This window comes from Cetorhinus maximus, chromosome 4, assembly GCF_964194155.1.
Source record: "Cetorhinus maximus chromosome 4, sCetMax3.hap1.1, whole genome shotgun sequence".
Lineage (NCBI taxonomy): Eukaryota > Metazoa > Chordata > Chondrichthyes > Lamniformes > Cetorhinidae > Cetorhinus > Cetorhinus maximus.
Window position 1 is genome coordinate 126,459,322 of NC_135882.1, and position 25,160 is coordinate 126,484,481.

Genomic DNA, 25,160 nt, shown 5'->3' on the forward strand with positions numbered 1-25,160 from the left:
CTGAAATCAAAGCCAGTTCCAGACAATGGATAAGCACCCCTTTTGAAATCATTGTGGTGAAAGAGGGTGACAGGACTCGAGTGACCATTTTGAAATCTCTATATTCCTTTGAGAACTGAGAAATCCTGTTTAACATCCAAATGGCGAACCACCAAGAAGCAGAACTTCAGGCTGAACAACAGCCTGCTCCTTGAAGCCTGGCTCTGCTGGAAGATTTCCTACCATTGCCTGCAGAACAGACCCAGTCTCTGTTACCAACTTCATCTCACGGCATCAGCACCAACTGTAAAGAGAACTCTACAACCCAGGTCTTCAACCAGCTGAACCTGAGTTCCTATGTGAAAGAACGCTTCATTAGACTCTGATAATCACATGAACTAATTGATTTCTGTATTCCTTGTACTGTTACTATCCATTGTTTTAGGACTTTCTTTTTCAAACCTCAAAAAATGAATAATAAAAACAATTAATAACATGTCCCCCTCATGTGGCAATGTCACATGAGATGGTATATTAATAAATATTACAGAAACTTTATTAAACTTTTTAAAAACAGACATGAAACCTCATCCCGCCAGTGGATGAGGGTTCATGTTTTTTCAGAAGCCTCCTGGGGCTCCTGGCCTGCCCACCAATCTTCAGGTTGGACGGGCATGGCCTTTAATTGGCTTAATGATCCTGTCAATGGCCTCATTTGCATAAGCCTTTCACCTTGCATGTAAAGCATTAAATTTGTTGATGTGCTGTTTAATGATGAGTCTAATTGGCACAGCGAATGGTTTTATTTATGGAGGCTATAAAACTAACTTGCTAATTACTATTTATTAGCATTTGGTTATTAAACACAATGTCACACAGGAATGAGACTGAAAGAAAAAATATGTTCTTGTTAAACAGGAATCAAACATAGATCTATGAAGGAATTTTCCATGCCCCCTGGCATGGGACATCCAGAGAACCCTGGATGTCGAGGAATACAAAGGATTGGATAAAGAGAAAAAGGGAGGCTTATGGCAGATACCGAGGGCTCAAAATAGCGGAAGCCCTAGAGAAGTATAGAATGTGTGGGGGGGGGAACTTAAAAAGGAAATTAGGAGAGCAAACAGGGGGTATGAAAAAACATTGGCAGGTAAAATAAAGGAAAATCCGAAGTTATTTTACAAGTACATTAACTAGGGAAAGATTAGGGCCCATTAAGGACCAAAGTTGTAATTTGTGTTTGGTGCCGGAAGACGTAGGTAGGGTTCTAAATTAATACTTTGTGTCGGTTTTCACAAGTGAGAGGGATGATATGGATATTGAAATCAGGCAGAAGGACTGTGATATAATTAAAGAAATTAGCATATAAAGGGAGGAGGTTCTAAATGGTCTGGCAGACTTAAAAGTAGATAAATCTAATAAATTTAAGGTAAGGGGCAGGAGGTTTAGAGGGGACATGAGGAAGAATTTTTTCACCCAGAGGGTGGTGGGAATCTGGAACTCAATACCTGAAAGGGTGGTAGAGGCAGAAACCCTCATAACATTTAAGAAGTATTTGGATGTGCACTTGCAATGCCATGGCATACAAGGTTATGGGCCTAGTGCTGGAAAATGGGATAAGAATAGTTAAATACTTGTTTGACCAGACCAGTGCAGACTCGATGGGCCGAAGGGCCTTTTTCTGTGCTGTAGACCTCTATGATTCAGCAGTCCCAACAGGCAATATGGCGAGAAGGCCAAAAATTGGTTTCACAATACCGTGAAACCACTTCGTGAATACCCGCTCTGCCCGTCAGTGGCGAGCCATATTTTCCACCGTTGGATGTCGGGAACCTCATTGTAATACAACTGCATAAGCCCAGCCCGCCAGAATCATCCCAGCACAGGAAAACACACCAGTGCAGAACACGTCAGAACAAGCGTGATATGCAGAAATCGGGGCATACCATCAGTATCTTGCTCACATTGCGGACATCAGAGAAGCAAAAGATGCTTGAGCCCGACAACAACAGGACCCTGGGGAGCGTCCATCGCATATTGGGTGGATTCTCATGGTCATGGCTCTGCTGTGAAGCAGCTCACGAAAGGTGCCAAAGCAAGAGTCCAGAGGTTCGGGGGGCAGGAGTCCAGGGAGAGGTGGGGGTGTTGGAAGAGCAGGAGTCCGGGTGGGAAGAGCAGGAGTCCAGTTGGGGGGGGGGTCAGCTCAGCTCAGCACACATCCTACCCCCTGTCAAGCTCAACAATCCCCCTGCTGCCCCGCCAGCTCAGCATCTCCCCTGCTCCCCCCTCAGCTCAGCATTCCCCCTGCTCCCCCCCAGCTCAGCATCCCCCCTGCTCACCCCCCAGCTCAGCATCCTCCTTGCTTCCCCTCCCCCCTAACTCAGCATTCCCCCCGCTGCCCTCTCCGCAGCTCAGCAACCCCCTTGCTCCACAACCCCTGGCAGCTCAGCATCCCCCCAACTTCCCCCCAAAGCTCACTATACCCCCCCTTGCAGCTCAGCATCGGCACCCGGCAGCTCCATGCCCCACAGCTCCCCCACCGACCCGCAGCTACCCCTCCCGCCCCGCAGCTACCCACGCACCCCGCAGCTACCCCCCGCAGCTCAGCATCCCCCCTCCCCCCGCAGCTCAGCATCCCTCCTCCCCCCACAGCTCAGCATCCCCCCCCGCAGCTCAGCATCCCCCCTGCAGCTCAGCATCCCCCCCACAGCTCAGCATACCCCCTCCCCCCGCAGCTCAGCATCCCCCCTCCCCCCCACAGCTCAGCACACCGCCTCCCCCCGCAGCTCAGCATCCCCCCTACAGCTCAGCATCCCCCCCTCCCCCCGCAGCTCAGCATCCCCCCTCCCCCCCCACAGCTCAGCATACCCCCTCCCCCCGCAGCTCAGCAGCCCCCCGTCCCCCCCACAGCTCAGCATACCCTCTCCCCCTGCAGCTCAGCATCCCCCCTCCCCCCGCAGCTCAGCATCCCCCCCTCCCCCCCACAGCTCAGCATACCCCCTCCCCCCGCAGCTCAGCATCCCCCCCTCCCTCCCGCAGCTCAGCATACCCCCTCCCCCCGCAGGTCAGCATCCCCCCTCCCCCCACAGTTCAGCATACCCCCTCCCCCCGCAGCTCAGCATCCCCTCCCTCCCCCCCCCGCAGCTCAGCATCCCCCCCGCTACTCCCCCCCGCAGCTCAGCATCCCCCCACTCCTCCCCCGCAGCTCAGCATCCGCCCCTCCCCCCCGCAGCTCAGCATCCCCCACCTCCCCCGCAGCTCAGCATCCCCCCTTCCCCCCCGCAGCTCAGCATCCCCCACCTCCCCCCGCAGCTCAGCATCCCCCACCCCGCAGCTCAGGAACCCCCCCTCCCCCCTCCCCCTCCCCCCCTCCTCCCCTCCCCCTCCACCTCCCCCCCTCCTCCCCTCCCCCTCCCCCCTCCTCCTCCCCCGCCCCACCCCTCCCCCTCCCCACCCCTCCCCACCCCTCCCCCTCCCCCCCTCCTCCTCCCCTCACCCCCCTCCTCCTCCTCCCCCTCCTCCTCCTCCCTCCCCCCCTCTCCGCAGCTCAGCATCCCCACCCCCCCGCAGCTCAGCATCCCCCCTCCCCCCACCCCAGCATCCCCCCTCCCCCCACCCCAGCATCCCCCCTCCCCCCACCCCAGCATCCCCCCTCCCCAGCATCCCCCCCTCCCCCCAGCTCAGCATCCCCTCCTCCCCCCAGCTCAGCATCCCCCCTCCCCAGCATCCCCCCTCCCCCCAGCTCAGCATCCCCCCCTCCCCCCAGCTCAGCATCCCCCCTCCCCAGCATCCCCTCCTCCCCCCAGCTCAGCATCCCCCCTCCCCAGCATCACCCCTCCCCCCAGCTCAGCATTCCCCCCTCCCCCCAGCTCAGCATCCCCCCTCCCCCCAGCTCAGCATCCCCCGCTCCCCCCAGCTCAGCATCCCCCCCCTCCCCCCACCCCAGCATCCCCCCTCCCCCCACCCCAGCATCCCCCTCCCCCCACCCCAGCATCCCCCTCCCCCCACCCCAGCATCCCCCCTCCCCCCAGCTCAGCATCCCCCCTCCCCCCAGCTCAGCATCCCCCCTCCCCAGCATCCCCCAGCTCAGCATCCCCCCCTCCCCCCAGCTCAGCATCCCCCCCACCCCCCAGCTCAGCATCCCCCCCACCCCCCAGCTCAGCATCCCCCCCACCCCCCAGCTCAGCATCCCCCCTTCATTCCCCCCGCGCAGCTCAGCATCCCCGCAGTTCTCCCCCCTCCCCCCTCACCCTGGTCAGCCAATCAGCGCGGAGGGGGGCGGGGCTGCTCTCAATGTCAAACATTGGGAGCGCGTTCGCGCGCGGGTAGTCGTTAGTGTTTGTTGGTGTCTCGAGGGCCTGCAGTGCTGGGCCACCTTCAGGGCTGTGACTGGCAGGTTCGTACTGGGCGTTCAGCGGGTTCCCAATCGAGTGGCCGGCCGGTATCGGTGACTCTCCGTGTACCAGCGTTGTAAAAGCCTGGCGAGGCGGCTGGGGTAATAAAGCCGAGCACCAGCGTTGTGTGGATGAGCCAGGTGGGTGCGGCACTGCGGGCTGCAGATGGCTGGTTGGTGTCCGTCAGACCGATTGTTAACCTATGTTCTGGGCGACTCCCGGTCGGATGTGTGTAGAACACGTTGGCCGGAAGCGGCGTTGTCCGCGCGCTGGGGTTCGGATTCCAAATGTGTAAAGCATCCATTGAGCAAAGAGGCCACCGGATAACCAGTAAACTGTAAACCGACTGTTATGTAGCTGAACATTGGAGCCAAAACACAACAATAACTTGTAACTCAAATGAAAGCAGAAAATGCTGGAAGCCCTCAGCAGGGCAGGCGAGAGACAGACTTGTAATTGAAAATTAGGTAATCGTTTTTATTAAGCTAATTATACCGCACGGAAGTATTATTGATTCTGTTAAATGTCTTGCAATGTTTTGCTACATCCCAAGGCACTTATTGAGCAATATCAACAAATATATACTATTAAATCACCTAAAATTATTGTAATAAGTATTTTACATTGTTTTCCTCATTCTGGTAATGGGTTTATGCATAGGAACAATAGAGGTAATTTGTTTTTTTCCCTCCCCCGTTTTTGTAGGAAATGCTGGAAAAGTTGTCTCTGTACAATTTCGTCTGGTGAAATGTTGGTGCCAATACAGCTTGTTTTTCCAGCATTTAGAAATGGAGAGTTAAGCAGAGTGTATGTCACGGCCTGCCGCCATCTTTGTTTCCAGAGTTACTTAACTACACAAATCAGTTGGCAGGCAGCAGCCAGATCCCTGCGAAAGACTTTTCCAAGACCCTTGTTCAAACGGGGCAAATCTGAAGACTTATTCGGACATTTCCATTTAAGGAACTACAGGACCACAGTTGCACAGTTTTATAACCTTACTCCTCCTCAAGTTAACAGCATCCTGAAGGCAAATGAGTACAGTTTTAAAGTACCTGAATTTGATGGGAAGAATGTTAGTTCTGTTCTGGGTTTTGACTCTAACCAGTTGCCATCTAATTCTCCAGTTGAAGATCGAAGGTGTGCAGCTACCTGCATGCAGACCAGAGGTATGCTGCTTAGCGTTATAGATGGGCATGCAGGGTGTGCCTGTGCACAGGCAGTCAGTGAAAGACTATTTTATTATATTGCTGTTGCTTTGCTAAATCAGGAAACCTTACTGGAAATAGAGAATGCAGTGGAAAATGGTGGTGTGGTATTGCCACTTTTACAGTGGCACAAACATCCTATTGACTACTTCAGTAAGGAGGCTTCAAAAATGTATTTTGATAGCTTAAGAACCTACTGGCAAGAGCTAATTGATCTCCACACTGAGGAGACCCCTGATGCAATAGAAGCTTTGACAAATTCATTCAAAAGGCTTGATAATGATATTTCATTGGAAGCTCAAGTGGGTAACAGTAGCTCCTTTCTCAATTATTGGCAGTTGCGAGTGGCGTTTTCTGGTGCAACTGCCTGTGTTGCACACATAGATGGTGTAGACTTGCATATTGCAAATACTGGAGACAGCAGAGCTGTGCTTGGTGTTCAGGAGGAGGATGGAGCCTGGTCTGCACTCACACTGTCCAATGACCATAATGCACAGAACAAGAGCGAAGTGGAAAGGATTAAGTCTGAACACCCAAAATCGGAAGCAAAAACTGTTATTAAACAAGACCGTCTACTTTCCTTGCTAATGCCATTTAGAGCTTTTGGAGATGTTAAGTTCAAGTGGAGTATAGATCTGCAGAAACGGGTGTTGGAGTCTGGCCCAGAGCTGTTAAATGAGAATGAATGCACAAAATTCTTCCCACCTAATTACCACACTCCCCCATATCTAACAGCGCAGCCTGAAGTTACTTACCATAAGCTAAGGCCTCAGGACAAATTTCTTGTATTAGCCACAGATGGGCTGTGGGAAATATTACATAGGGAAGAAGTCGTGAGAATTGTTGGGGAGCATCTAACTGGTGTCCACCTTCAGCAGCCTATATCTGTTGGGGGTTACAAAGTGACTCTTGGTCAGATGCATGGCCTATTAATGGAGAGGAGAGAGCGCATTTCATCTGCATTTGAGGATCAAAATTCTGCAACTCATCTTATACGGCATGCAGTTGGCCAAAATGAGTTTGGGGCTATTGATCACGAGCGATTATCCAAGATGCTAAGCCTTCCTGAAGAACTGGCACGAATGTATAGAGATGATATAACAATTACAATAGTGCAGTTTAATTCCCATGTTATAAATACACATTACAAGCATGTAGAAAACTAAAATTTAGTCTTTGCATAGTAAACCTAGGTCAACAGAAGTTTGAATGCACAAGTTGAGGAAATTTTACCAGAATTGTAATTTAACACATTTATTTTTGAAATAAGCAGGCATTTATTGTGGTCAGGTCATTTGTAATGGCTTGGACTCTGGAAGTCAGAATTAGGTGGCTTACTGTTTTAAGTTGGAATAATTCTGCAATACATAACTATTTAAATAAGCAAGATAGGTATAAGCTGGTGAGCTTATAGTCAAATATTTAGCTTTGTATGAAATGGAAAATGGTTTGAGAGTCACTAGGTACAATGGAACTGAAGATAAAATCACGATTATAGACATTTCTGTGAATTACAAGAAGTTTAATGAATATGATATTGTAAATTTATATCTTATCTCCACGGCATAGTTCTAGAAGGTGGAAATGGAACATAACAGTTGTAGTGTTTGTAGTTGCTTTTGTATTCTAGTTCAGATGCTGGCTTCCTATAATCTGAATTAAAATATAAATGCAGGTTGTTTACAGCTGCTATTTATAGTCTGCACTGCAGTTTGCATTTTGTGTTGCAGGAGTAGTTGAGATAAAACTTTTTAAATAGTCTCTTCTAAGAATTGCATTCACAAGTTTAACTGTGTTGTAGGAGTTCTTTCAAGAGTAACCAATTTTCCTGCAGTGAAGGTTGTGATGCACTGTCGTTGGAAGGTTATTGTGTTTGTAATTTTATGATTGTATGTGGAAAGTAATGCCCTCTGTTTTCAATCTCCCATAGATTTATCATATATACTTAGGAGAAGGATAAGAAAAGGATGTTTTGATATGTTTTAATCTGTGCTGTAATTTTTGCTCTACATATACAGAAAAAAAGTTGTTTAACACCTAAGATCTATCTTCAGGAGAAAATTCTTTTTAAAAAAATCTGACTTTTTGGTATTTTTGAGCTGTTCTTCAGTATTTTACAAGCAAATATGAGAGCTGATAGTGTGCATTTCATGCAAATCTCAGGTCATTGACAATCGCCTTTTATGGTGGAACGTGTTTGAACGGCCTGGAGTGCTGTAATTTATAATTTTGTTCTGATTTTGTCAAATGGCACCATTGCAGCATAAGTTGTAAACTGACAATTATGAAGCATGTGGTATCAATATGTTTAAACGATCTTTTAGGCCTCTTAACTATTAGTCTGTACTCTGAAAAATCCTAGGCTGAAATAATAGATGATCGTATATTGATCTGAATTGTATTCATCACTTGAATAACTATTGTATGTTGTGGGAAAGCCTTGACTGTCCCCTTACATTTTGTGCAATTTACAAGCATCCTACAGGTCATATACTTAAAAGCAGGACCCTGAATTGAGATGCAATAAGTGTGGTTTGCATTGGCTTTATTTCAGTATTCCTTATGATTTATTTTTTGCTATTTATGTTGTAGTGAGTGAATATGTGTATGATAAAATAAGTGAGCAAACAACATATAGCTACAGCTGTAAATATATTTTGTTAAAGGAAGATCTGTATTTATCTATGTATATATCAAGGTATACTGTACTATCTGAAACATTAATTCTGATGTAATTTTTTTCCTGTAAAATACAAGGAACTCCATTACTGGACTTTTTTTAACCCACAATTCTGTTTTTATATTTACATCAGTAACAAATCTCATGTTGACAGCATTTTTTTCAAAAGATAAAATGTAAATTAAAAAAATAATTTCTAGAGGTACCATATTGAAAAGTTAGCTTAGTGTGTATATGGAGTATTGTAAAGCTATTCTGTCAATCCAAAAATAGCTACACCATATATTGCTATGCTGATATTGCACTGACCATCAAAAGGTGAATAACTTTTCAGGATATTATAGTGCCAAATTGAGACAGACAACTTAAGACATCAATAAAGTTTACATGAATGTGCTCGTGTGCAAATGGTGGATATCCCATCGATGGTAACATTCAGAACAACAGTTACCATTTTTTCCTCATTCCACCTCCCCCAATCACTACCTGTTTCTTACATGATTCAATATTTTTGCTTCCACTATGCTACTTGGATGCCCATTTCACATGTTGATCACTGTATGCGAAATAAATTCCTGGGGGGAACAAAATCCTAAGCTTTCCTCCTTGTTCATACCTGTGCCAGTTTAAGTAACTCTCGACCTTTAAAGTCAATCTTATTTTAGTGTGACTCACTCCTGTGACACCCTTTCGAGGCAAAATGAATCATTGTTTCTAGTCTTTCCTCATTACTCATCACCCTGGCACAGTGGATCAGTCTCAAAGCATTTCTTTAATCACCTTCCAGGCCTTGCATGTACTATTTGAATCAGGTGACCAACAACTATGTAGGGTTATGTCTGATAAGAGCACTATACAGTTTAAGCATCTCATCTCTGCCCTATATTTTCACTATATAGTGTAACGTTCTATTTGTCATTAATGTTAGTGTGATTAATGACAAAGCAGCTTAAACATGTGCAGTATCTGGGCTCCTGCATGTGCACATTGTCCACAATCTAACTGCTCCATTGACTGGACATGTCAAGCAACAAGCATACTTATGCCCTTAACTTCACCTTTAACTCAATGCCATTCAGGTTTTTTATTGCCTACTGTTTTTCCTTCTTGTGTGCAATACTTTATATTTATGCATGTTGAATTTCATCTGCACTGTTCAGCCTACTGATTGCTCTTTATATGATTATTGAGTAAGACAGTGATTGAACTTGTAAAACCTGTTACATCACGGCTGTTCTGTATCAAAAGGTTTCATTGTAAATTGCTGTACTGTGAATGGATAAAGCCTGTTACAAGTTATGCTGAAAGTTTTATATTTGAACAATTACTGATTGTTGTAGCCTCTACTGTTGATCATTGTATCTGCTTTACTGCCAACTATTTATGTTTTTTAATAAGTATGCTTTATAAAGACGTTATTTACTTTTAACGTTTTCTAATATTTAAAATGTACAATTTTTTTGAAGCATTAAAGTTACTCTTGTGTTGTAAGTTCCACTAGTCATAGACTAAATAAATTTTTTGTTTTGATATTGTCAAAAGAATGGTGAGGCTATCAGTGCTCACCATTATTAAAGTGTAAATCAGACAGCTCTTCCAGCAACCACAAGTGCAGTTACACATGCAAATTCCGAATTTGCTCTCCTAGTGACCATGCTCCACAAAAAGCTGTGCGATAATGCTATTTCAGTAAGACTGACCTTTGAAATGCATGGAAGAGTATAAAGTTGCTGTACTCAACAGATTTATATACGTATTAAACTCTCTATAACTTAGGGCTTGTTCATTCCACCCTTTTAACAGCGTGGTAAGTCTGAAGCAACATCTCTGCTCTGCCACTGGAAATTAACTTACAAGTGTGGAACTGCAGTCCTTCAGATTTTAACTCTAGATTTGAAAAATGTTGCCATTTTTACTTTTTGTTCCTCAATCCAATATTTATTTCCTCTTTTACTTTGCTTTCTGTGCCTGATTTGACATCAGTATTCCAACTGGCCCTTCCTGGTTCAATAAAATCAGTGCCCCCACCTTCATGCAAGTACAAACTGGTCCCTGGCCACTTCATAGGTCATGATTTGTTGCAATTTTAATGAAGCTACCACATGTTCCATTGATGTGTACGGTGAAGAAGTAGGTCCCTTGATGTTGACTGCGGTCTCTAGAGTCATCTGTATCATTTGCAACATAGCCTTGGAGACTAAACTCCGAACTTACACGTTGCTCTGAGGTTCTATAAGTATCTTTCTTTTGGGTGTGTCCCATGACTTTCAGCCTTCTCAGCCTCTGTTTTCACCACACACCACTCCTCCATTTTCATTATACTCTGACAGTCACCCTTACTGATACTTTCTAATTCCCTCTAGCACTTTACATACTTAGACACAAGGTGACCAAGCAATTGACTTTGTACAAGACCAAGTAGGTTTTGGCAGGGGAATAGTTGGGTTGAGCACTGTAGGAAGTCCTTGGCCTTAACCTCTCCATCTTCTTCATCATTCTTCCATTGTTCTCACAAATGATGAGAAAGAATTCCATCTTGTTTCCAGCTCCTCATTGTTATCTTCATCCTCTCCCTCACCCTCTGGCCTCTGTGATGGATCTGCAGGAATGAAGGGTACAGGAGGAATTTGCTCGAGTTATCTTTAACATCGGACTTCATACACTGGGGTTTGGAAAACGCCACGGCCCATTTCTGCAATGGAAAGGATACTAGGGGAAACAAATTGAATTAGAAATTAAACTACTGTCACGGGCAGAAGAGAGGAACAGTAATAATTCAATCCATCTTGCCCATGTGTCTGTAACAAAGGCCTTTACAAAACCTACCATGTGAGGGGACTAACACTGGAAACTCTTCTAAATATGATGTAACCAACGTCTTGCACAAAAACAGTGTTGTCCTTTTCATTTTGCAGTTAAGCATCCAAGGCACACATCTTGACACTATCCATTTCTGCAATATTCTTGCATCACTGGTCATGAACAGTCAAAGACTCATATAGTACACCATTTTAATCTTTCTGGCACTGAATAGCCAGGAGCATGCAATCGGGCATGGTTTGCTGATTAAGTGAAAAAAGGAGGGCGAAGGAGAGATTAAAAGGAGAAATAGGGGAGGGTAGAGGAAGGAAAGGTGGTATGGGAGGTAAGTGGAGAGGGAGAAAAGTGACAAATGGGAAAGTTGAAGGGAGGAAGAGTGAGGTGGATAAGGATGAAAAGAGGAAACGGGGAGGGGGGGAAGGGAAAACTCAGTAGGAAGGTGATCTATCAGTAGAGGGGTTAATGTGATGAAACCAACTATTTAGTCTCGTGAGGAAAGGGTAGATGGTACTTTTTTAAAAAGGCCATAAGTTCACCTTGGGCTGTGAGCAAGCATGCCTTTTCTAAGAAATCACATGACTTCAGCTAATTGACCAGCATAGCCCTTAAGCAGGAGAGCTAATTGCTTTTTTGAACTGAAATTACTTTAATTGATGAAAAAAACAGCTTTAAAGGCAAAGGTCCTAGTGATTTACTGGAAATCACCTGACAGAGATGAGTTATGTTTTGAACTTGTTGTTTTGAACTCGGTTGGGAATGAACTGAGAAGAGGAAAAGCTGACCAGCTCGTGCTCTCCTTGCCTTGCTTGAAATACAGTGTGGTTATCAGTATCAGAATCCTCATGTCAGTGGAACTTGTCTGCATTTGGAAATGCGAGAGGTTGAGAAGGATTCATCTGGCTCTGTTCTCCTCCATGCTGAAGCTTCGTTGTCGAGAACCTCCAGACAAGGACTAGCAATCCGTCCTTGTACAAGGGAGCACCAGATCGACAGCCTCAAAACCTGAGAGCTTTATCCTTTTTATAAAGCTTTTTTTCTTCAACCGCCCATCTCTGCAGGGTTAGATAGTTACACTTCCAGATTACAAATTATGAGTTAACCAGTTCGTGCAACTTGTTTTAAAAAATAAGTTTCGGTTTATAATAAATCATTTATTGAAAGAAGCCTGGTTAAAGTCTCTTTTATTCTGATTCTAACAGTAGCTAAGGTAATTAATTGGCTAATTTGGTATATGAATTAAACACTTACACTAATGGTATGACCTGTGGAGTAGTGGGGCTAGATGCATTTCTCCCATCCCAGTCGTAACATAGGTTGGGGGCTTTTGCAGGTTTTGAAAAGCGCACGATGGGTAATTGGATGTGGAATAATAATAATTGGTAAAGGATAAAAGGACAGCTGCCAAGTTTCTTATACATTAGTGAACCAAATGGCTTTGAAAGTTAAGACATTTCTAGAGAAGATGGAAGATGTAACACTGACTTGTGACAAAAGTATAATAATTTTCATATTTTTGGTTTATTGTGAAGTAGGTTTAGGGGGGTAAATATAGTTGGGTCTGCCTGTGATTTAATTACGTTTGGAATCAAATAGACTGCAAGCTTTAAATCATCAAAAGAAGCTAGGTGCTTGACATGCTAATGAGTAAACATGGATGCTGGCTTAGCATGTAAGGTGTGAAGGGAATTTTCATTTTTAGATAAATGAAGGGATTATTTGGATTTCAGAGGGACCTTAGTCTGCTTACAACTAACAAGTTAAGCAGGGCTAAGGAATGTGTTTATTTTTCCCAAAGGTTACTGACAATATTGGCAACATGTAAGTTTTATATTATGAGGAAGATACAGTTTCAAAGACATATGGAACAATAGAATTTACATGTTAAAACGAAAGAAACAAAGGAGAATGAAAGGCTATGTGGAAGAAGGCCACATAAGATCTAATAGGAGTGTAAGAAATAGCCTTAATGAAGTCTCCAGCCATTTGTGCATAAGTCTGCTATATAACAAAACTGAAGTTGGGGAAAAACTATTTGGAATTACACTGTCAAGTGGGTATAGTGTTGACTTGCTGATTCTGTTTTAAATCTAAAATCTATTTTGGACTGTTGCCTTAAAGGGAGAGTGTAACTGGCAGTCAGATTAATTAGGAATTTTAGGAGCTATTATAATAGTAAGTAATTGTAGTCTTATGTATGTGCTGGAAATCTTTTATTTTGTTAATAAATATTTTAATTTAATTTTTAAATCTCTAAAGGTCTTGGACTTATTATTCTGAATCCAGTGCACATATCTTGTAATAAATATAAATTGCAAAACCATTGTAATAGTGCAACCAAATTTCCCTGCCCCTTTTTGATCCCCCATTTTTCTATATTCATTTTTAAAAATGTAATATATATTTATTTATTTCCAATTATTTTCATTATTATTATTTTTTAAATTTACTTCCATTTTTATTCATTGTTTTATCCCCAGCTTTTAGCCTTTTTGACCTTCTTTCCCAGCACCATCACTTCCCCTCCAACCCACCCCCACTAGGGCCATCTGTCACTTTCCAGAGTGCTTACCCTGGTCCTGCCATTATCACATTCTGCTTTCCACTCTTAATGTCACCATTAGCACCTCCTTTAGCCAGTACCACCACTATTAACAACCTTTTGATCTTTTGTTTATGACATCTTTCGCAATCTCTGCATCCACCTATTGTTGGCCTTCTATCCAGCTTCACCTGTTCCAACTCCCTTAAACAGCATACATATTTCACCACATTTCTACTTCCCTTTAGCTCTGGAGAAGAGTCATATGGACTCAAAATGTTAATTCTGTCTTTCTCTCCACTGATGCTGTCAGACCTGCTGAGTTTTTCCAGCATTTTTTATTTTTGTTTCAAGTTTCCTTTATGGATTTGGTCTGCCTGGCACATATTATCTGCCACATCATAACAGACTGGTTTGCAAAAAGTATTCAAGACTAAACTAATGGGTTTGGCAGATAAATTGGAATTAGATTTAACCATAGGGGTGAGGAAAACAGGCATAGCTAAGATAATAGCTCAGCATTTGAAATTGAAAGGGATACAAGAGAGACCAGAGGTTGAGTTAGCTAAGATTCAGTTGCAAGTGAGGCAGCTTGAGCATGAAAACAAACTGAAAAATCTTGAATTGGAGGAAAAAGAGAAATGGAAATGTGAACTTGGCCCGAGGAGTTAGCAAGGGAGGAAAGAGAGAAGGATCAAGAAAGGGAATACCAGTTTAAAAGGCTGGCATTAAACAAAAAGGCCTCAGATGCCGGGGAAAGTTCTGATGACGATAAAACCACTCCCAACCCAAAACCCAGCGGGGAGATGTTTAAATTTGTGCATGCCCTTCCAAAGTTTGCATTCTTTATTTCATTTGAGAAGGTAGCTAAGCAAATGAAGTGACCAAAAGAAATCTGGACATTGTTCCTACAGAGTAGGTTAGTGGGTTGAGCTCCTGAGGTTTATGCATCACTTTCAGGAGAGGTTTCTGTGGATTATAAGGCAGCAAAAAAGGCTATTTGTAATGCATATGAGTTGGTCCCTGAAGCATACAGGCAGAAATTTTGAAACATAAGGAAACAGCCTGGGCAGACTTTTATTGAATTTAAGAGAGTAAAGCAAAGTAATTTTGACCTTTGGATATGGGCATTAAAAGTAGGTGCAATGTATGAAGCTCTTAGGGAAACAATTCTCCTGGAAGAATTTAAAAACTCACTTCCTCCTGTAGATAGAAACCATGTTGAAGACCGCAGGGTTGCAACAGCTAAACAGGCAGTGGAGATAGCTAATGATTATGAGCTGGTCCATAAATTCAAACCCTTTCCCCTCACTCCCACAAACTGAGAAGGATGGAAGGTGGGAAGATGAAAGGAAGGCAAATAGCCAGGGAAGAGAAGGGAAACTAAGAATGCCCCGGAAAATCCTCCTCAGACCAAAAAGGAAGGTGCTAAGGTTGGAAGTGATATTCAAAGGCCTAAATGTTTCCATTGCAGCAAGGTGGGACACATTAATGGAGATTGCTGGAAGTTGCGCAGGAAATCCATTAGACTTATTGGGGTATGTAAGGGTGATTCAGGAAAAGGAACCCTGACTGAAAATACAACCGATCAAGTGGTAGCTTAAACTATAGCAGTGAAAACAAGTGTGAACACTGCTGTGAGTTCAGAAGAGGTGAATGAGATACATGGAAGTTATAAAGAATTTTTGTCAAGGGGAAAAGTAACCTCTTGTCCCTCAAATGAGTCAGCTAAACCTATAATTATATTAAAAGATATGGGAGCCACTCAAACACTTTTGCTGTGGAAAGGTATAACTTTTCCCCCAGAAAGCACATTAAAAGCCAAAGTTTTAATAAATGGTACTGGCGGGGAGTATATATCTGTACCTTTGTACCAGCTGTACTTGTAGTGTGACCTAATGTCTTGGACAGTGATGGTAGGGGTTGTCCAAAAGTTACCTGTAGATGGAGTTCACTTACTCCTGGGAAACGATTTAGGTGGAGCGAAGGTAGTAGCTGCTCCCATAATTATGGAAAACCTAAGTGAGGTTAAAGAGATAGAGCAGATACAGGAAAAGTTTCCAGGAATTTTTCCTTTGTGTGTGTCAACTTTTGCAGTGGCGAAGCAAAGTCCATTATCGGAGGTCAAAGTGATACCACAGACAGATATTTAGTTAGCCGTTAGTTTCTTTAAGCCTTCTTTAAAGACTTAGATAATCCAAAAGGGATGTTTAATAAATCTTCTCTAGTTAAGGCTCAACAAGCTGATCCGGAGTTAAGTAAGATAGTACAATCAGCTCAAACTGAAGCTAAAGAAATTAGAGAATGCTATTATATTGAAAATAAGATACTAATAAGGGAGTGGAGACATCCTCACGGACCTGCAGATGAAGAGTGGACAGTTGTTCATCAGACAGTGGTACTGCCCAAATATCATAAAGGGATATTACAGAAAGCACATGAAATTCCAATGGCAGTATGTGTAGGGATGCGGAAAACTCAAGTGTGGACAAACCAACAGCTTTAGTGGCCAGGTCTTCAGAAGGATGTGGTGCAGTTTTGTAAAATGTGCCATATGTGCCAGATGGTGGGAAAACCATAACCTACAATCAAACCGTCATCCTTAATTCCCATACCAGTTTTTGGGGAGCCATTTAGTAGGGCGTTAGTAGGCTGCACAAGAACATTATGAAAAAGCAGGAAAAAGCAAAAGCAGGACACCAGAATATCCTTACTATTATGGATCTGACAACTCAATTTCCAGAGGCCATCCCTTCAAGAACAAGTACAGCTGAAGTAGTGGGAGAGAAGTTAACCCAATTTTTTTTCTCAATCTGGATTACAGGTGGAGATCCAGTCAGACCAAGGCTCCAAATTTAAGTCTAAATTTTTTCAAAACATAATGAGTAGTTGAAGTATAAAACAGTTAAAATCCACAGCATATCATCCACAGCTGCAAGGAGTTTTAGAGAGATACCATCAGACTCTCAAAACAATGATTAAAGCATATTGTCATTAATATCCCCATGATTAGGACAAGGGACTGGACTTATTTGCCACCAGAGATTCACTGAATGAATCTACTGGTTTTAGCCCTTTTGAATTAATTTATGGACATGAGATAAGAGGTCCCCTGAAGTTAATAAAAGAAAAGTTTTGAGGACAAGGGACAAATCCTCTATGTTAGATTATGGGCAGAATTACCCCAGATTTGCACTAAGTGCGGTAGCGGGCGGGTAAAATAACGTTTTACCGGCCAGCTGCAACGGCGGCTTCTCACGCCATATTGTCCATAACCCGCCGCATTAATTATGCATTCCCAGGAAACATGCTGTTTTCATGGCAGCCGGGCTCCCATTCACCCACCACTCCATCACCTCACCGCCGGGCGCCATATTTAAAGTGCAGCCATGCGCACACTTCTCAGTGCTTCCAGCCCAGGACTGCTGCACAGAAGACATGGCCCCAGAATGCAAGAAGACTGCAGCCCCCAGTTTCAATCTCACATCCTTGGAATGTCTTTTGGATGCCATGGAGGCCTACCATGATGTCCTCTACCCCCAATCTGACCGCAGGATGGGCAGCTACATCACTAAACCGGCCTGAGAGGCGATGGCTGTGGTGGTCAGTGCCAATGCCCTGCAAAAGATGACAGCCATCCAGTGTTGCAAGAAGATGAATGATCTCCTCATCACTCTCAACTCACACTCACAAATCCATCACACATCCACAGGGCCCTCACTCACTGTTATAAGACCATAAGACATAGGAGCAGAAATTAGGCCATTCGGCCCATCTAGTCTGCTCCGCCATTCAATCATGGCTGATAAGTTTCTCAACCCCATTCTCCCGCCTTCTCCCCGTAACCTTTGACCCCCTTACCAATCAAGAACCTATCTATCTCTGTCTTAAATACACTCAATGACCTGGCCTCCTCAGCCTTCTGTGGCAATGAATTCCATAGATTCACCACTCTCTGGCTAAAGAAGTTTCTCTTCATCTCTGTTCTAAAAGGTCTTCCCTTTACTCTGAGGCTGTGCCCTCGGGTCCTAGTCTCTCCTACTAATGGAAACATCTTCCCCACGTCCACTCTATCCAGGCCTTTCAGTATTCTGTAAATTTCAATCAGATCCCCCCTCATCCTTCTAAACTCCATCGAGTATAGACCCAGAGTGCTCAAACGTTCCTCATATGTTAAGCCTTTCATTCCTGGGATCATTCTCGTGAACCTCCTCTGGACCCTCTCCAGGGCCAGCACATTCTTCCTGAGATACAGGGCCCAAAATTGCTCACAATATTCTAAATGTGGTCTGACCAGAGCCTTATAAAGCCTCAGCAGCACATCCCTACTTTTATATTCTAGTCCTCTCGAAATAAATGCCAACATTGCATTTGCCTTCCTAACTACCAACTCAACCTGCAAGTTAATCTTAAGAGAAAAAAACAAAAAACTGCGGATGCTGGAAATCCAAAACAAAAAATAAAAAATACCTGGAAAAACTCAGCAGGTCTGGCAGCATAGGCGGAGAAGAGTACGGTTGACGTTTCGAGTCCTCATGACCCTTCAATAGAACTAAGTTAGTTCTTAGTTCTGTTGAAGGGTCATGAGGACTCGAAACGTCAACTGTACTCTTCTCCGCCGATGCTACCAGACCTGCTGAGTTTTTCCAGGTATTTTTTAATTTTTGTAACCTTAAGAGAATCCTGGACTAGGACTCCCAAGTCCCTTTGCACTGCAGATTTCTGAATTCTCTCCCCATTTAGAAAATAGTCTATGCCTCTATTCTTCCTACCAAAGTGCATGACCTCACACTTCCCCACGTTGTATTCCATCTGCCACTTCTTTGCCCATTCTCCTAACCTGTCTAAATTCTTCTGCAGGGACATCACCATTCACTCTCTTACACACTTTCATCGCACTCAACCACCCTCACATGCCAGGCAAACCTATCATATGGCCTGGCAGGCAGCCTGCTTAAACTCTCTCCACCTCTATTCATGCAGGATAAGCTGGCACACAACAAGAAAGAAAGGTCACAGACTGGTGGAGGAATGCCTGAAACCAGTTCCTCATGGACTTTGAAAACAGAGCCATCCAGCTGGACGGCGAGGTCCTAGACTGTTCCTGTGCTAGTGGTGAGGTCGGCGGTGTTCTACCAAGTGAGGGTTCAGCAGTGCAACATCCATCAGACAACCATGCTGTGAGTGATGTGTCCTGTTTCACAGACCACTTCCATGGAGACCTTGGTCCAGGATGTCACTCCTGCACTGCGGCGTGGACTGAACTCCATCATCAACACCATAGTTGGCCTCCAACAGTGTGTACACATGAGGGGTGTGGGGCAGCCAGATCTCAGTCCAGCTACCCCTTCTCTTCAAGGAGTCAGCCAGGGGCCCTCGGGCATAGGGAGGAGGATCAGCAGGTGTATCCCCCCCCAGGGCCGTCCATCAAGGTGACTCCGGGAATGTCTAGCCCATCCAAATCCCCTCTTCCTGTGACCTCAGCAGCTTCAGCTCCAAAGGCCGAGGAGGATGCCACTGCCACACAGCAGGATCCCGAAAGCAGGCCCTTGCCCCCAAGTTGCCTCAGCCACAGGGCAGCTCTTGCCCCCATGCATCCAACACGCATCAAGCTTGAAGTCCAACAGGCAACCTGGGTGAGCGTTGAGCAATGTTACTCTGTACTCACCTCCAAGTGCAGCCCATCAAGTGCATGCCTTATATTTGCTATTTTGAAACACGAAGAAGAAAGGGTGTCTGAAGGAGTCAGAAGGGGAAAGGAGTAATGCTTGAGGAAGAAGTAAGGCTGGAGGAAAGAGTTGTGAGCGGGGGAACGAATAAGGGTGACGGAAGAAGTAAGGATATCTGAAGGAGTCAGGAAGGGGGAAGGACTAAGCAGGGGTGGAATAAGTTGGGGGGGGGAGGACCAAGTTGGGGGGAGTCCAGAGGGGGAAGGGGTTCCAAGAGGGCAAGGGGCTCCAAGGAGGGGGAAGGGGTTCCGAGGGCGGTAGGGTTCCAAGGGGGGAAGGGGTATGGAGGGAGGAAGGGGTCCAGAGAGGAGGATGTCCAGGGGAACGTAAAAGGGAGGGCTCTAATGAGCCCATGGCTGCCTCCTGGGAAGCGAACTAAGAGTGGGCGTGGTAAAAGGGAATGGTGAGAATGACCAAGGGCAGAATGAAATGGTAGGGTGGGAGGGTGAGAATTCGACGCTAGCAGTAGGAAGGATGGCAAGGATGGTTAATGGGGTCTCAGAGGCACACACAGACCCCGGGGTGGGAAAGGTGACAGTGGATGGGGGTGGGATTTTCGGAAAGGAAGCGAATGTGCACATTCACCTGGACATCCCTGAAGGAAAAGGCTGTGGCTGATAGGTCACAGAGGGGAGCTGGAATGTGATGCCAGGGAGGTCAACAGTGATAGGGGAAAGGAAATGAGTGACTGGGGGAGGGTTAATATGGGGGAGCTTACGAAAAAGTGAATCAAGACCATGCTGTCTAAATTGAAAGTGAAACAACAGTCGTGTTGGGCGAGATCAGGTGCTGCATGGGAGTGTGATCTTTGGGTGGGTGGAGATACAGGTCGGCTCAGATGGATAACTGAAAGTGAACCCCAGCAGGCAGCATTCAAAATGCTCAGGAGATTGAGGCGAGTGTGATATGTGAAGGATCTGCGTGGGCGGGAGAGTGCTTACATGAGGCTCCGAAAGGCCCTGCAACACACACATACACACACAAACACACACAACTTCTCCCTTCCCCACTTGTTGGCCAGCTGCTCCCTCTGCGGTGACAGAGGATGAGGTTGAGGGGCTCAGTGGGACAGTACAGCCTCTGAGATTCCTGAGTGGATGACCCAGGGGTGTCCAGCTGCCGCTTCTCCTCCCTTCGGGTGGCCGGAGGCCCCAGCTTGACTCTTTAAGGGGAGGGAGCATCTGGAGGGACGTCAAGGTGCCCTGTTTCCCTCTCGCGTTGCCACTGCAGGAACTCACCCATGGCTCCTACAATTGAGCGCAGGTATGCACACATCTCCGTTTTCTGCTTGACCAGGGTCTGCCATCTTCCCCACTGATAGCTCCATACAAGCACACGTAGGCACTACTTCATTAGAGAGCAGGCGGACGCACTCCTCTGACTCACATGCCTCTCTGTTGAGGGCTTCCAACAGCTCAGCATGATGTTCCCACGCCTTCTGCTGACTCTCCAGAATGAGTTGGAAGGCCAAATCCAGAGGCCCCTCATCTGATTTGGACCTCACAGATGCCTGATCCCCAGCAGTCCTCCGTGTGCCAGGAGCTTGGCCAAACCTGCTTCCTCCTGCTGCGGACATGTGTCCGTGCGGTGACCGCCTGATTGTGAACCCGAGCCTGCTCTAGATCTAACTCGCAATGAGGTGTATGTCTCTGCACTGGTGCGGGGTGCGGGTAAGCGCTGTGACGGGTCTTCCAGGCTGCTTATTTCCAGCTCTTCAATGGAGGAGGTGTCCTCTTGACAGGAGGTGAAGACCTGAATTGAGTTGAGGGACTGGCTGAGGGTGATGGTCACTTGGCAGAGCTCCCTGTCAACCAAAGTGGAGATCAGCAGTGCATAGCAGCAAAGCCTAAAGCAGGAGAGAGAGACAGCACTCACATTTGTGTTGAGAGAGGGATGATGTGGTGCAGGATCCTCACGAAGGTGTTTGCCGCCGACCTCCCCGTCACCGCAGGCACGGTCCATGCCCTCACCAGTCAGTGCGATGGCACACACCTCAAAGTGAGTAAGGGACCTAATGTGAGTCACACCACCCCGGTCTGGACCTCTTCTTGCTGATGTGAACAGGTTTCTCCTGCATGAAAACAGATGGAGAGAGCATGAGCAGAGTGTATAGAGACCTCCATACAAGCACATGTGGGCACCACTTCATGGTAGAATGTTTGTGTGGTGAGTGGAGCCATGGATGGGCTGAGGACGTGAGCTCCAGAGGATATGAGCCTGATGGAGATGTGAGGGTGTGTGTGAGAGTTGTGGTGTTGTCCCTTGAGGTGTGAGGTCCCTGTGGATGTGTGATGGGTTTGTGAGTTGAGAGTGATGAGAAAAGTGAGTTACCCTGGCAGAACAGATGAGGCCATTCATCCTGTTTCGGCACTGGGTGGATGTCCTCTTTTGCAGGGCATTGGTGCTGACCACCGCTGCCACCGCCTCCCATGCTGGATTGGTGATGCAGCTGCTCATCCTGCAGCCAGAGAAGGGGTAGAAGGTAGACCTCCGGGGCATTCAAATGGCGCTCAAGGGGCGAGTCCCTGAAGTGGGGGGCTGCAGTCATTTTGCCTTTTGGGGCCATCCTGTCTTCCATGCGGCAGTCCTGGGCTAGAAGCGGTGAGAGGTGTGCACGTGGCTGGACTTTAAATGTGGCGCCCAGCATGATTCAAGTGGTGAGGTAATGGCATGGTGGGGCAAATGTCAGTGCGCCCCCGCCATGGAAATGGTGTGTTTCCCAGGAACGCATAATTAATGTGGCGGGTTTGGGATGATACAGCGTGAAAATCCGCCATTGTGGCCTGCAGGTAAAATGTCACTTTGCCCGTACTCTACCGCACTTAGTGCAAATCTGAAATGATTCCGCCCTTAAGGCGGGATTTCCCAGCCCCGCCTGCCGCCAGGATCATCTGGCCCTGCTGAAAGTCGATAGACTTTTGGCTGGATTGCCGAATCTCCCACAACGGGTCCCACCATGTTGGGGCCAGAAAATCCCAGCCTTACACAGTTTACAAATTGAACCTCCGACTATCCAGTTAGCTAACACTAAAATATTAGCACAGTCAGGCACCATATTTTCATACTTAGAGGCAGAAAAACGAGAGATCTAGTGAGCTTACTTACAGAATTTAAAAGAATCTGTAGGGGTAAACCAGGATGCACACCCTTAGCCATGAATGTAGGGAAATCTTCTATAAAACAAAATCCTTATTATTTAAGTCCAGAGAAACAAGCTCAAGTGAAAGCAGAAATTCAATATAAGTTTAAAAATCATCAAATTGACCCTAGTCAAAGCAGTTGGTGTTCTCCAGTAGTTTTAGTGCCAAAACCTGATGGATCCACCAGATTCTGCATAGATTATAGGAAGGTTCATGCAGCAACAAAAACGGATTCCTACCCAATCCCTCATCTAGAAGATTGTATGGAGAGGGTTGGCAGTGACACGTTCCTTACTAAGGTAGATTTACTGAAGGGATATTGGCAATGACCTTTCACATCGCGAACTAAGGCGATATTGGCTTTTGTCATGCCAAATGGGCTATACCAATGCCACGTAAAGCCATTCAGGCTAACAAATGTTCCAGCTGCAAAGACTAATGAATCAAGTTGTAACCAGTGCTCCTAATTGTGTAGTTTACTTGAATGATGTATTGATTTACAGCAACACTTGGAAAGATCATTTAAATAAATTGAAAGCCCTATTTAAACAGTTGCAGCTGGCAGATCTACTAATAAACCTTGCCAAGATTGAGTTCGCAAAACCACGAGCAACTTATCAAGGGCATATCATCGGGCAAGGACAAGTGCTGCCTAGAACAGCAGAAGTACAGGCTTTGATGGAATTCCCTGTCTCTAAAACTAAATGGGAAATCATGAGATTTTTAGGGATGTTCATGTTTTATATATTGTTTATACCTCTTCCTGTACACTTTGCAATGAAACACATTTGGAAATGGTATACCTTTTCTTAAGGATGGAGGCATGTTAGAACCAAAAATTCAAAAACTATGGGCAGGATTTTTAGTTCAGTGGATGACCGAGATCGGCGGGTCTGGGGTTGGCCGGGGACCGGACCGCCGACCGTGATCAGCCCCTGACCACGATTTCATGCTGCCTGCTCAATAAGCGGCCAGCCAGCGCGAAAGGCACGCTGAAATGCTCAGCGCTGCCAAAGTGGGGATGGGAGGAAGGTGAGAACTGAAGTCAGTGCGGGCGTGGGGGAGCACGGAATGAAAGCTCCCTGAAGGCAGAGAGATGCCTCAGGGAGCTGAAGAATCCAAGAGCAATAAATAAAGATTTTAAAATGCCGTAAAAAATGTCCATGCATCAGAATCAGTCACCTGCACATATGGATGATGAAAATTCTGTCCAAACATTTTTTAAAAAATTAATATTGGAAACCTCGTCCCGCCCTTTGATGAGGTTTCCTCAAAAAGACAAAAGCCGCCTGGCTGATTCACTTGCCTGCCAAGTGTAACATTGGACAGGCAACAAAAAATCTCCGTCAATTACAAAGTTAATAGCCTTAATAGGCCTCTTCATTGTCGGAGGGCACGCTACTAACTCTTGCATGCGCCACCGACCGAAATATCGCGCGAATGCACGATGACGTTGAGACACTCGCCCGACGCCATCACACGCTATTTCACGCTCGAGTGGGTGGGTCACGTGCCTGCACGCCGAAGGAAAAATTCTGCCCTGTAATTTCTTTTAAAATATGGAAATACAATTTGTTATGACCACAGCCAATGTTAATTACTGAGCAAACCAAATCCCAGAGGGAAACTTGGCTTACAGGCCATACCCTTTTATTTTGCTATTCTGAAAATGAGAAGAAAATGTACTTATCTCAGCAGCAAGAAGTCCAGTAATGCTTCTGGGATTTTAAAATTAAAAGTAAAAGCTTTATTAACAAGAAGAAAAGAAAACTTAAGCACACAAGATTACAGTTACACAGTTAAAATTAGTCTTACAATCATTCCCTCAAAAGACTCCCTACTTGGTCAGACCCATAAGTAAACACCTTTACGGTAACACTCCCTTACGGATGTTTAACTATAAGGATCCATTAATAATATCCAAGGCAAACTGCCGGAGCTTTAATAAAGACATACCACACAACCTCTTAAACTCCCTTCCATGCCACTGTGGAAATCCAAAACTTTAGAACAAGACTACTTTTTTGCAGCCAAAGTCTTTTCTGTCTTGACAGGATGGCTGATTCAAACTGCACCTTCTCCCAGCCTAGAACTGTTTCCAGGACATCTTCCTCACACAGTGAACAGCTAACAGCCAACCAGCACCACTTCAGCTCTTCACAACAATGCTAAAATACCTCCCCCCCTCCACTTTTTCATCTCAGGTTCCATTGGTCTCACACCTCTTTGAAACTCAAATCCTTCCAAATATGAAATCTTTCATATTTCTATTTTGTCTCAACTTTTGGATCAGTAAAATATAATATAGCCTCTTCAATTAACCAAATGAACTGCTGTAAGATGCAAAAATGTTTCTTGTTACCTCTGACTATGCTTTGATATTCAAACAAACTCTCAACCTATCTAAAAATGCAAATGTTAGATCCAAGCTATTTACTTGTACCTGAAACCCACTAAAATATCATATTAAAAATGCACAATGCCTTGATGTCAAGGGCAGTCACTCTCACCTCACCTCGGAAGTTCAGCTCTTTTGTCCATGTTTGAACCAAGGCTGTAATGAGGTCAGGAGCTGGGTGGCCCTGGCGGAACCCAAGCTGGGTGTCAGTGAGCAGGTTATTGCTGAGCAAGTGCTGCTTGATAGCACTGTTGATGACCCCTTCCATTACTTTAG

The 25,160-nt window shown here is 45.4% G+C and overlaps 1 protein-coding gene and 1 long non-coding RNA gene across 4 annotated transcripts; both read left to right on the top strand.

The window, feature by feature from the left end:
• The first annotated feature begins 4,265 nt into the window (after positions 1–4,265).
• Positions 4,266–9,676, top strand: pdp1 (pyruvate dehydrogenase phosphatase catalytic subunit 1). Of its 3 annotated transcripts, none has more exons than XM_078540745.1 (2): positions 4,266–4,375; positions 5,079–9,676. In XM_078540745.1, exon 2 carries the CDS (start codon positions 5,122–5,124, stop codon positions 6,742–6,744), a length of 1,623 nt encoding a protein of 540 aa, XP_078396871.1. In that variant the 5' UTR covers positions 4,266–4,375; positions 5,079–5,121; the 3' UTR covers positions 6,745–9,676. The 3 variants fall into 3 exon arrangements, with proteins under 3 accessions (XP_078396871.1, XP_078396873.1, XP_078396872.1); XM_078540747.1 differs by lacking the exon at positions 4,266–4,375 and adding an exon at positions 4,403–4,513; XM_078540746.1 differs by lacking the exon at positions 4,266–4,375 and adding an exon at positions 4,724–4,840.
• LOC144679866 (uncharacterized) lies at positions 4,725–9,676 on the top strand. Its single transcript, XR_013576435.1, has 2 exons — positions 4,725–4,846; positions 7,605–9,676. It is a non-coding gene; the product is annotated as an uncharacterized LOC144679866 (long non-coding RNA).
• Positions 9,677–25,160: the final 15,484 nt, after the last annotated feature.